General features: G+C 38.4%; 1 protein-coding gene across 2 annotated transcripts in view; it reads left to right on the forward strand.

The window, feature by feature from the left end:
* The window catches only part of CDYL (chromodomain Y like), a 109,384-nt gene that overhangs the window by 39,218 nt on the left and 56,724 nt on the right, over positions 1-13,442 (forward strand). For both annotated transcript variants that reach the window (XM_076330478.1, XM_076330477.1), the window contains exon 2: positions 10,524-11,190. In XM_076330478.1, coding sequence (XP_076186593.1) covers positions 10,524-11,190 — 667 coding nt within the window. The remainder of the gene's footprint in view (positions 1-10,523; positions 11,191-13,442) is intronic.

Consider the following 13,442-nt stretch of genomic DNA (forward strand, 5'->3'; position numbering starts at 1 on the left):
AAAAGCAACTGAACCTGAAGGATATGGCATGAGAGACGATTTATTTTTTTCTTTTCCAAGAACTACTCCTTTAAACAGCTGAAGTGTTATCTTAGAAGTGAGTACAGCGGGTGGGTGAGGATGCACCAAAAGCCAATACAGTATCCATATCTGGTGGAAAATAGAGAAAAATACGTTCTTCCTCTGCAAAACAGCACGTGGTAGTTTACTTACAATATTTTTGAGGTAATAATAGAAAGTTGACAGATTATTTTATATGACATCTCTGCAGAGGGAAAGACTTGAATGCAAGTAGAGAAAGACGTTAGTGCTTGTAGAAGGTAACTCTTGGTTCCTTTGTTCTTGAGGATGGACTTTAACAAATTATAGTGCTGTGCCATTTCTGCCTAAGTGAAGATTTCAGCCATGGTTCTTTTTAGGAAAAAGCTCTGGCTTTCCACAGCCTTTAAAAAGCATTGGCAAAATCTGCAGAACAAATAGTTTAGGTTTCTTTTAATATCTGTGTTGTGACCTTAAAGGGCACAGTCCTTAAGTGTTTTATCAAGAGTGCAATGCCTACTTCATCCTACAGCCAATTTTGAGACAATGTTTTCTGGACAAAAATAATGGGCAAGAAGAAGTGTTTTGAGTAACAAATAACTTTTTTTATTTTATTACCTGATTCTGGAAACTGCGTGTATTTTTCCTTATCTTACTTCCTTCTAGAGGATAGCGAACAGAAGATTCTTCTGAAGAAGGTTTTTATATCTATATTACTTCAGAAATTCTTGTTAACCATGTAATAGAGAAGTTGCTGCTACCCAGCTTTTTAAAAAAACCTGAATTATTGAAAAATGAGTTTAACTACTTTAACACATGCTGCTGTTAATGAAGCTGCCATTTTCCAAGCCTAAAACACTTTGCTTTTCGTGCTGTTTGTTGTCATTGCCAAGGCATGAGGGATTTTGAGATGGGACAAAATGTTTTATTAACCAACATCAGGGTAATCAGATTAATATCTGGTGTCTTACTTTTAGTATGCATGTATGAACTGATGGTGGATAGGATCAGTAAATAATGGAGCTTAAGACAGTGCATATTTTCAAAAGACAATAGAAGAAAATCTTACAGGCATCAGTCCCTTTGATTCAGGACTTGTAATATCAATGTAATGTGTTAGGTTGAATGACTAGTGATTTGGTGTTAAAAAGTACATATCATGCCTAAAACATTAGATACATTTTGGGAAAATCGTGATTATCAGAAATGTATTTTCATACAAATTATGCCAGCAGGAGGTATATGTATGTTAAAAACAGTGATACAATGTCAGCTAGTTTTATTTCTGATTGGCATGTTTGAAGGATGAAAGGATGAGGCTTAGGAACCCCCTTAAAGTCACAAATACTGGTGAAATAAGAAAGTCATTTGAACACATACTTTATTGCAAAACTTGTGCTACTAATGCGCCATGTGCGGGCCTAGTAAAAAGTTAATTATGTGCCAAAGATCACGAACTTATTTGTACATACTCTGAATTTTTTTTTGTTAGGAAGGTACACTCTGGAAGAACATTATAAAACTTCCCTGTTTTTACAAATAAACTTTAAAACTTTGCAAGCTGGAAGGATCTTTGCCAAGCAGAGTGACCAGTGATCCCACAGCTTTATTTGTACGCCACAGCCCGGTTCCAAAAGAAAATGGGAGAGTGGAGTCATGAAAGCTGCAGTGCTATTAAATAAGAAACAAGAATTCAGGTTCAGACTAAAAGCTGGGGAGATGGAGGGACTTGAGACCTAAACCAGGGAAATGCCTTTTTCCAACTGGAAAAATAGTTCATCTACTAATAAATCCCATAGAGGAACAGAATGCCAGAACTAAGAGGCAGCTGTGCAGCACTGAGGTTGATTAATTACGAGAAATTTCCATATCACCAGCTTTTCTAGATGGGATTAGACCACGTATTGAGAGAAACCATATTGCAGGCAGAGTGACTGGGGACCCGTGCTCATACAGCACGTTCTTCTAGGACGTGTTGGAATTGAGGTAAGGAATACAGAAAGAGCCAGTAAATAATGTTGTTCTTAACTATGATCTGGAATTGTTTAGTGTGTTTTTCTGTATTTGAAACCAAAAATGCAGTCATGGTCTTGTATACAGAAGCTTGAATTATGTCTTGCTGAAATAAGCTTTTGGTGCAAGGGTGAGAGGAGCCTTACGGCTCCTTACGGTAGGAGGCCGTAAGTGTGTATTGTGCCTTCTTGGATGCGCTGATTCCAAAGAAAGCTATCGCTACTATCTTTATTTAGGACAAGCACCTCAGGACCTCTAAGAGAAAAAAGAAAGAAGAGAGTGCTACTGAAGAAGTTTCTAAGAGCTTATATGAGGTCTGGCGTCCCTTCTTACTGAGGTTTGGTCAAATGATCTACAGTAGCAGACTCATGTCACTGTCCCTTCTGCAAGCAGTAGGCTGCTGAAAAGCCTCGTTTGGTTTTGGTAGATAAAAGTGTTATTGTAGAATTAAGTGGCATTTGATAAATTAAGTACAGCATACCAAGTTCCCTCTTCAACTGTCCTGTGATTTTCTTGCTCTTCTTTCTTGTTACAGTTCCCGTTTCTGAAGTTTGCTTAGCTGTGACAGTGTTCTCTAACATATTTGGAGTGCGGTTTTGCTGTGACCTACTCTCTCCTTAAGACACTCTTTTTAGAGGAAATATTTTGAATCTTTATCAGTCATTTGCCTTTATAGAGTCTTTGTAATTGAGCACTGTTGAAGGTTCAGGTTCTCCTGCTTTGAAAGCAAAAGTCTGTAGTCTTGATGCTTAATGTTGACAAATTCTTCATCTGCTACTCTATATTATTCTAGCTGAAGGATAAAGTGACAATATTTCTATTGGTCTTATACTTTAAGTAAATAGTAGTCAAGCTGTTGAGGCTCTTACTGTGAGGTAGCTTTAATTTATTACTACATTTTCCCAAATTATCACATCCCAAAACATGATCATCTTTGGGTGAAAGTTGTGTTTTTCGTGTTGCCAGAGTTGCCAATAATACACATTTCAGTTTTCTATATTTTTTCTTTGGGATAGTGTTGGTTGTGCCAAGTTTGGGACCTGCACCTTTCATGATTTCAGTGGAGAGATACCAGCAGCAGAATTTGACAAGTGCAGAGGGAATATTTACCTCTGGGAAAAAAAAGATCCAGGATTTGCTTCCTGGGATATAGCTGTTATGAATGAATTGAAGTTGTGAAGAATTTCCTTTGGAATTCTGTGTGTGGGTGATGCTCAGATCTTCTAGTAACTAGTGATGAGAAACATTTTGATAACTTTATGAGAATAACACAGTAAAACTTATGTAATAGCTTTGACCGTCCAGAATGTGTATCTTAAATCAAATGCTAGTAGTTTTTAATAGTTTCTTCTGATTAGGGCCATTTCCATTTAAGAAGATAAACCTATTTGATGCTACTTGTTCTTATTTCAAAAGGAAGAAACCAGTGCACGTTTGGTAAGAATACATTGTTGCAGGCGTTTTTTTTATATTCAGTATTTGTACATACATTAACAACTTTTCATGTATTTTCATTCTACTTTTGTGCAAAATAGAAAATTTATAAGACTGGCATCTCTTTGTAAATGAAAGGTTAGAACTGTTATGAAAAGTGAGTTGATGAGCGTAAGATTTTCTAACCATTTTTGCAATAGCTAGGTAAATATAGTTAGGGTAAGGCAGCTGATAAATTCTGCAGTAGGCTGTAACTTGCCCCAGAACTTGCTGTGATTATTTCTTTGCAAATTGTATCTGCAAATATCTGTGATGCTGGCATTTTAGCATCAATCATCAGTGGTGACTTGTGAGGAAGTACATCTCGGGCAAACTGTTTCTCCAGTAAGTTAATTCTCTAAAGCAAAGTGAATGTCACAGGCTGTCCTTCCCCACCAGTTTCCCTGGTGTCCTCTATGGAAAAGGCTTCCTAAGATCTTTTTTTCTGATTGCAAACTTTATTTTTCAATAGATCATAAAGGAGCTGCAGGTACAGTGATAGTTTGTTGAGTGTAAGTACAGGGCATAAAACTTCCTAAAGTGCCTTTTCAGGAGGTGGCTGTGCAGCCAGGCATGGCACGTGCCGCAGCTGTGATTCCCTGGAACCACTGGTGTTGATGAGAATGTGGTGATTAAATTATCTTGTCTATTGTCTTTGTTAAGACTATGGAAGGATATAATTCATAAAGTTGATGATAAATTACGAGCTTGACTGAGACAATTGTAATTTTATAGGCAACTTGATTAGAATTTTATACAGAAGGTGAATTAAATCTTTAATTATGACCTGCATGCCAGTATATTAATTGAATGTTGTGGATAGCCACAAAGTTAGCTCTTGCATGACTTGTGTCCAGGAATCCTAAAAGAATGGACAGTCTTTGATTGAAATAAAGCTTGGGAAAAAGAAAAATCTTAATATTTGCTTTAGCACGGTTATTTAATTTTTGGAAGGAGGGATGAGATATACAATTCTCTTTATTGCACTGCTAGCATGAAGGACCACTGGAAGTGTATTAGCCCTTTATGTGATTCCTGTTCGTAGACATGAATGTGTTCCAACTTCACTGCACACACTGCTTCCTCAAAAGGAGGTTGGGAGTGGCTGCGGGTTGTAAAGCGATGATCTTGTATGAACTCATCCTGCTGGTCCCTATTGCCAGAAGACAGTCAAGTGGGTGAACTCTGTATTGGCAGGCCTTCGGCCAGGTCAGGTATCATTCCTCATCCCAGAGCTGTCACAAAAGTAACACAAAAGCTGTATCATCTGCTGTAGCTAATTTGACAGAAAAGCAATAATCTGCCCACATCTGATCTGTGCTTATTTTGTACAACTCTGACTTCCAGAACAATATATATGTAATACGGTCGTCACCATAGCCGGAGAGTCCTGTACTGTATAGACACTCTGGCCAGTCATGCCATAAGGATGCAGCGGCTTAGTTTACAACAGTTCATCGACTGTTAATCCAATCACTCTGTCCTGCTAATCAAATCAGTCAGCTCCAGGAGCATGTGGTGGCAGGCTTACGTTCACTCCCAGGCTAACGCGAACGGAGTAACATTGGAGCTGCAGTGAAGATGAACTCTAGGATTTATACAGTCTATTTTGACATCCTCATCAAATTTGTTTTTTAATAACTGTCTTCCCAAAAGTACTTTCTCCTTTTACTTTAAGCAAAACTTGGCACTTAACTGTTTTCATGTGTTGTATGCTGCTATATATTAGTTGCATTTTTTAATGTAGAATGCATTTATTTTATTTAAAATAAGAACTATTTGAATACTGTTTAACATTGACTTCTGTAAGATTTTAATAAATAGAGGATATAGTCATTCATAAACATTGCTGATTGCTTATGGATGACTGTTTAGGTCCCATTTGTACATGGAACAGTTTCCGATTTAACCAAGGGTGACTGTTCACATGTAGCACATATATGTGTGGAAGACTTGCATTTATTCTAGCTTCAGTCTCTGAATTGGGGAATGTCTACAGTAGTAATTTGGCTCAACTGGAGAAAATCAGTAGAGTGAAGCAGTTGGTGCTGTGACCCCCACCTCTACATATCCGTGGTGCAGCACTTTTATTTTGGACTAGATTTAGTGGAGCCTCTCAGGATCAAATATCCATGCCACAACATGGGCTGAAACTGTTCAGACCTGTTATTTGCTTGAACCTGTGTGCCCCCTTAGGGGTTGAAGCATGACCATTGCATTGGTACGTTTCCATTTCCATTTTATATTTCTCCATAAAGAATCCACATCACATATACAAAAGCTGGTCTGTGAACAAAACCATTGCACAGTAAGCGGGAACAGTGTGGAGGGAAGAAGGATTTGCTTCTAAATTGCACTATTGCTCTGAATGAAATACTAATGTAAACATAGCCTTCAGCTAACAGAACAGGGTCTTCTCCTCTATTTTACAGACAACAGAGAGTATGAAGTCAAATAGATTCTATTCTGTTAACTTTAAATTAATTTAGCCTGACATGAATGTGAGGACAGAGGCGAACATGATGGGAATGGAAAATGGATTTATGATAAACAAGGCAGCACTCATTGAATATTTACATGCCTACTTATATGTTTATTTTGCTCATTCTGTTTTTTGTCCCCACCCCTGACAGCTGTACCTTTAGTTTAATCTCTTCAAATCTTATGTTAAATTAAAGTATGATCTTTTTATATATATATATATAAAACATATACATACACATACACACACAGAGTATGCCTAATATAGAGTTTACAAATGTGCCCAAATTACAATGCTTTGGACTGAGAACATCCTTTTGAATTTCATGCTTACTTTTATTGATCTGAACTAAAGATCTTTCATTGCGGATTAAGATTGCATGTCCTTTTTCTGACCGCAGCAGAACGAAGAGGTTGCTGTACCTTTCCTGCCCATAGGTGTTTGTTGTCCTCTGCTGAAAGTTGCACTCCTCTTAGATGTGTCAGAAAATACCGCATATGTGGCTGCTCTCCAAACCAGTTATTTCAGGATGCCTACATTAGCTCAGGTATTCTTAATATCTAAACCAGGTCACTTTGACAGAACTACATTAGGGAATAATTACACCAGAAGTTGTGCTGACAGATGGGGAGGAGCTGTTGTCTCTGAGCACAGGACAGGGAGGAGCAGTTGCGGTGTTGCCGTTTTCACCTGGTGCCGCTGTAGCCAAACAGCACTTTGGCCTTCAACCTTATCTTGTTCTTGTCCATTTTTTGAAAAAGTGTAAATGCTAATTTTGCTAATAAAAGCAATTGAAATCAAATTAATAACATAAAAAGTAATTCTGCTAATAAAAGCAATTAAAATCAAAGTATCTGCTTCCTCAGGGAGAGAAAGCAAACATGAACCAATTCTCACCACATTCATGGAAGGAAGGGAAATTTACCATTTTACAGGTGGGAAAGCTCAGATGTAATTCTGGTGTGGGGAATTATAATTTGGGCACTCCACTGTTGGATTATACCTCTGAGCAGTGCGTTGTTTTTCTGTCAGTTTTTCTGCTGGCTGAGTTTTTGAGTGTCATTGGTCAGTACCCCATGTGGGGAAAGTGATAACTTAGCATGCTAAAACAAACTGAGAGATGTTATCTTTTGCCATCCAGATAGTTTGCCTGATAATTTTTCCTCACACTTGTTTTATCTTTCCTTTTTATATAATTTTCCATTTTGTTTTGATTCTCCTACAACACTTGAAAACTAACCATTAGCAGCAAATCCTGGCAGTACAGAACCTTTTAATTACTAAAATTAAATAATACTGCATGGCAGAAGACATTGGACACTGTAGAAATGGTAGTTGGCACGAACTAGTTGTCGCCAGCATTTCTGGTGTGATTATGGCAAAGGATGTGGTCTTGCTCTTCCCCTGGTGCTTAGGGGCACTCTGCCAGTTTTTAACTCTCTGAACTAACTCGGCATAAGATCAGAAAAGCACCTGCTCAGCTCCAGGGTAACAATAGCAGGGGGAGAAGCAATACTGCCTGTGTGGATGTTACCTAGCTGTTCCAACGGGTTAGCTGTATCATCAAACCGCACCGTAGCTGATGTGTCAGGAAGTAGGAACGTAGACCTTTTTTCCCACCTAGTTATATTATTTTTTTCATTTTAATATTCAGATGTAAGTCATTAGTATCTTCTAACATAAGACTTTGAGGTGTCTCACACTGTATTTCATGTCATGTCACCACTGTATACCAAAGTAGAAACAGATGACTTTGGACAAGCTTTTTTTTTCAGTAGGAAAAGAGGAGAAGCACAAGTTTGTCGTCTCTGTTTTTGCCATGAAAGACTAAATAAACCACTAGTTCAGGATGGATATTTCTATTCCTGTTCTATACTCAAACCCTGTGCGCATTGTGGAAGCATTCCAGTTTCCTCTTCCCAAATCTGGATGAGAAACGCTTGTGTAGCTGTTACCATCAGCAAAAGTATTGAGGCAGAATATTCCTGAGCAGTTTTTCAAGTGGTCCTAGGGGAGTTAGACTAATCAAGCTGAGGCAATCCAAAAAGTCCCTCACTAAAGCTCTGAAGCCACATGACAAATTGTGTATCACAGGTTAATTGCTATAATTTTTGTGTTGTAAATAAAATAGAAATAAGATGTTAGGGGGAAAATCTCCTTTTAATCAAAAAGAACAATGTCAAAGTAGGTTTTGTTGCAGGCTTGGACAATACGGCTAAATATAACCGTTTTCTTTATGCATTTCTGTTTGCTCTATAAATCATTGGGTTAGGAATGGATTTTTGCGTCTCCTGTTCTAGAGTTCATCTGTTATCTGTGCAAGGTATCTGTTTTTTTGGATGAGAGGGATGGCTTCCTACTTGAAAAGGACGTGTCCTTAATGGGTGGCCTTTCAGTATTTAAAGACGTTGCCTTTCAGTATTTAAAGACATTAGTAGAACTTTGTGCCCAGTAATCGATGCTGTTTCTTACGAAGATTTCCTGCTAGAAAATAAAAGTACCTTCCTAGTAGTAGAGATCTTTCTCTGAGAATCATATTTTTTAAATCTATTTTAGAAGGTTGAGAGAGGGAGAGAGGATAAGCAAGACTATTGCAGTAACTGCTTTTTTGACAATGTATCAAGTTTGCTTCATGAGTTTGTTTTTATTTTTTAATTTAACATTTCTGGCTTAATACTTGAAGGACTTTTTACTCAGTCTCTACTAAAAAAAAATTGAAAGCATATTTCTCCATAATTACTTTCTTATTTGGGATAGCATTTTTGTTAAGATGTTCTTAAATGTAGTCTCGTGGAAAAATAATAGTTTCATTTTTCTAGCTGTATGTTTTTTTAAGTCCAGTAACTTTACTAAAAAGTGAAATAACCACAATAAAAATAGTTTTAATGTATTTTAACATTTTAAATAATATGTGGACAATTTATATTGCGTTACTCTCTATAAAATGTATTGAATTGTGCAACTGGGTAACAACTGACAGTTTGCGTTTGGTTTTCATTTGTGTGGTGTTGTTTTGGGGGTTTTTTGGTTTTTTTAAGACCTATGCAAACGGAGCTATGCAACATCCTAATGACAGGACAGCATAGTACACCACCTGCAGTGTACCACATGAAGTTCTAGGATGTCTAGTTATATTGCTGCTGAGATTATAATAATAGTAATCATTTAACCTCACTGTTGCAAACCAGGCAGTACATTATGATAACATGCCACATATAAAACTGAGGTGCACTCGTAAGAGAATCTGTTGTCAACAGTCATATGACTTGGTAATGACATACATACCTGTATTTTCCTTCCGTCCTTCCAAATTGTTCTGTACATGTTCCATTCGGTTAAAAGCCACGCCAGTAAATGTTACTGGTCTTCAGAAATTCTCCTAGGTATGTGTGATCTTAGCTTATATGCGTGGTTGTTGTTCATGAGGGGCTAAGCACTAGGGCTAGTAATTAGTAAGTGGTAGTCCCATCCCATTCCTGCCCCCCCCCCCCCCTTTTTTTTTTTTAAATAACCAAGAGGAAGATAAGATGGGGAAGAAAGCTGTATTGGTTCCATAACTGAAATGAAGTGGGCTGGAGGATTTACCAGAAGGAGCAGCCTGGGTAGGAAAAATGAAATAAAAAGGGGAAATCCCGAGACTAGCCTTGCACTTAAGTCTCTTTTTCTGTGAAAGAATTCCCTTTCTGCAGGACTAGCATGACTGGCATGAGTTTTGGTACAAGGCATGAGCCTCTGTCCCTGCAGCTGCTGCTGTCTGCCCTGTCTGCTTTACCCCGGTGCCTGAATTCCTCTAGCCTGTGGGTCCCACGTGCAGTTGTGGCATGTGCATGCTTAATACTTGTGACATAAATATCATCTCTATTTGCAGATAAGTGAGGCATGGTAATTTGTTCAAGTATGTGTATCAAAGACTCTGGCCAAAACAAGTTCTCTGTTTTCACAAGAAGAACAGCCTCTAAAAAAAAATCTTCTGTGTTTGCCCCAATTTCTGAGCTGTACCGTATTGTCCCTGGTAACTAAAGGATAGCTCACTGTAAGTAAGAGATTCTCACATATGCCTTATGCTAAGCAAGCAAATTATTCAAACAATATCAAATTGATAAGTTTTGTAAGGTAAACACACTGTGTTTATATAGCATATTTAAACATGATCTCTATATTCAGAGAGGGAAAACCTATCCACATTGAAGTTGGTGTCAAAACTTTGCCGGGGCCAGTGCTGATTGTCAACTGTAATATGTCATATTCAGATTCTTGTGCATGCAAAATACTTACTGAAGAACAATTTTCGTATTTTAGAACGTCTTTTATGAGATGGAAGTTACTATCTGAAGTTTAAAGAGAGGAATTTCCAGTCAGCAGTGAAAGACTGTAAGCTATAGAGCTACAATACAGAATTACAGAACTACAAGAGTATTTTTAAATCTATCTACGCTTAACAAATTATTTGCATGCAAATTGCTCACTTGAGTTGTATATCTGCCCATGTCTAATGTTTAATTTTCCTTTTTAACAGGTAGAGAGAATTGTTGACAAGAGGAAAAACAAGAAGGGAAAAACAGAGTATTTGGTGCGATGGAAAGGATACGACAGCGAAGATGATACTTGGGAGCCAGAACAGCACCTTGTTAATTGTGAGGAATATATACATGAATTTAACAGACGCCACAATGAAAAGCAGAAAGAAAGCACATTAACCAGGACAAACAGGACCTCTCCAAATAATGCCAGAAAACAAATTTCTAGATCTACCAATAGCTCTTTTTCAAAGACATCCACTAAATCTTTAGTTATGGGTAAAGATCATGAGTCAAAAAATAATCAACTCTTTTCTGCCACCCAGAAGTTCCGGAAAAACAATTCACCATCTCTTTCTGGAAGGAAAAATATGGACCTTGCAAAATCAGGTATTAAAATCCTAGTGCCCAAAAGTCCCATTAAGAGTCGGACAACAGTTGATGGCTTCCAGAATGAAAGCCCGGATAAAATGGACCATATAGAGCAGGATCAAGAAGACTCTGTAGCACCAGAAGTAGCAGCAGAAAAACCGGTGGGAGCTTTATTAGGACCTGGTGCAGAGCGTGCTAGGATGGGGAGCCGACCAAGGATACATCCATTAGTGCCACAATTGCCAGTGCCAGTAACAGCCACAATTGCATCAGCATTAACAATAAACGGAAAAGGTATGTGTACAAGTCGGTCATTTTTGTGTACGTTTTTCATTCGACTGATCTTTTTTACCGTTCAGATGCAAACAAATTACCCACTCTGTTTCAGCCATGTTAAATCAAGTCTGGAGAACTTCACAACTTTATTTTACATAACTATATGACTACAAAGCCATTTCGAATTTTGCCAGCTTTTGCTTTCCTCACAGAGATTCATTGGTATTTGTGTTTTCAGAATCACCATAAGATACATCTGTGTTTGCCTTGACATTGTGTGGTACGCATATTCCGTGTACCACTTCCAGAGATTACATCATTGCTTTAAGTTTCTTTAAATAGGTCAAATTTGTTATGAATATTAGAAACATAAATTATGGGAATAGATGAATGATGTGAACAAGGATTCTTCCTAACAGCATACATATCTGTTTTGTTATAAATATTGCCTAGAAAAAAACCTATGAGAATGATGTTGCTTAAAAAACAAAGTTGATAAGTTTTGTTTCAGTGAAAGTTTGAGCCAGTTGTGGAGATACATATGCCTTCTGCCTGGATTGAATTCTGTCTTTGTTATATTTTATCAATATTTTGTTGTTTATACCTCATTTGATATTGAGAGCTTATTTAGGTTTGATGCCTGGTTTGCTAATATCTCATGAGATTACAGTCTCTTCAACTTGTACTGCAAAATTTGTGACACCAATGAAGCCCAAACTGCTTTCGTGGGAGGAAGCTGTTTGTTCCTCCCACCCAGCTGAGACCCTCATTTAAGACTTCACGGTCCTCATTCGTGTGCCCCAAACGTTTATTCTTCCCTGACAGGCCCAGGTTGTTGTGTAGTCACAGGTGTTCTCATAAGCATGCTTTTGAGGCTAAATTTTAAAGTGTAATACCGCACCCTCAAATAAAATGCAGTGGGTAAAAACTGTAGGTATGCTATTGATGATGGCTTGCTGGAAAAATTGCTTGAAAACCAAGGACTGGGCCTGCCAAAAACCACACTTAGAGACAAACGATATAGGAAAAAAAATGTGTTGAAGACTTTGGGAGAGTTTGTTGGATGCCCCACTGTTGCTTACATTCAGATTTTCTGACAAAACAGCTGCAGCGGGAGAGGTTGCAAAGCAGTGGACAAGGGAGGAACACGCTCCTGGAGCTGTGGTGTCGGGTCATGGACCAACCCATTTTGCTGCAGATGAACTAGGTAACCATGGTAATACACACACAGCTGCCAGGAATATCTCTTCCTTTGCATGGGCTAATGAAGGAATGTAAATCTCAGAGGATGTAAACAAAGCTGGAGGGGGAAATGCAAGAGATGCCAGTGTGAGTTTTCTGAGTAGGTGAGGTAGAGGAGTATGTTTGCGCATGTGATGGTTTTGTGATAATTAATATGTGTTTTGGAGTATGGTCATGTTCCTAGTGAGGTGATTGATAAGTGCTGCCTTCGGCGTCCCATTTTTTGCCTCATGGCATTCAGAAAAATAATTAGGACACAAAGGCCTCTCTTGGGTAGATCAGCAGCCACAAATGCTCCCACCAACCTTTCACTCTGGTAATAGTGGTACAGCGAGGGCCCAGTCACAGGGCATCAAGTGGAAGTGGAAAGACCTGCGTAGGAATGGTAGTGACACATAAAATATTAGCTGAGGTGCATTTATCTGTTTCACCGAGATGTTACAATTACCTCAGCTGCCTCCTTCAGCTCTTCTTAGGCATTTGTCTGAGCAACGAACATTGAAAGCTACCGACTGACCCTAGGGAGGATGGCAATGTGAGACTTTTTCTCACACGTAGGTTTTCACAAGATCTTAAGGTGCAGATCAAAAAAAGGAGAGCCAAGGAGATAGTCACAATATGTGGTTGCCCAAAACTACACAATATGTTTCCGCCTTCTGTCTGCTGCTGGAGGGATATTAGTTCAAGTACATTAACTGAGGCTTTCCTTCTCTGTCCTGATACACCGCTGCCAATCCCCAAGCTGAGCTGTGCAGTCTGCTGGGAAATGGATGCTAAATACCCAAATTTATTACGGCTTTGCAGGCAGTTACGCTGATCTACAACGTTTTTGGGGGTAACATCCAAATCATGCAGTAATTCTCTGATTATAAAACTTGGAAACAAAGCTGCAAAAGAAAAATACTTTGTGTTTATATCTGACATCAGTCTCTTTTCCTAGCTTCTTAGGATTTCTTGGACAGAAATCTTTCTCATGGGAGCCCAGGCTCCAATTCATCTGTTCTGCATGGCCAGAGCAGACCTTTATT

Source organism: Aptenodytes patagonicus, chromosome 2 (assembly GCF_965638725.1).
Source record: "Aptenodytes patagonicus chromosome 2, bAptPat1.pri.cur, whole genome shotgun sequence".
Taxonomy (NCBI): Eukaryota; Metazoa; Chordata; class Aves; order Sphenisciformes; family Spheniscidae; genus Aptenodytes; species Aptenodytes patagonicus.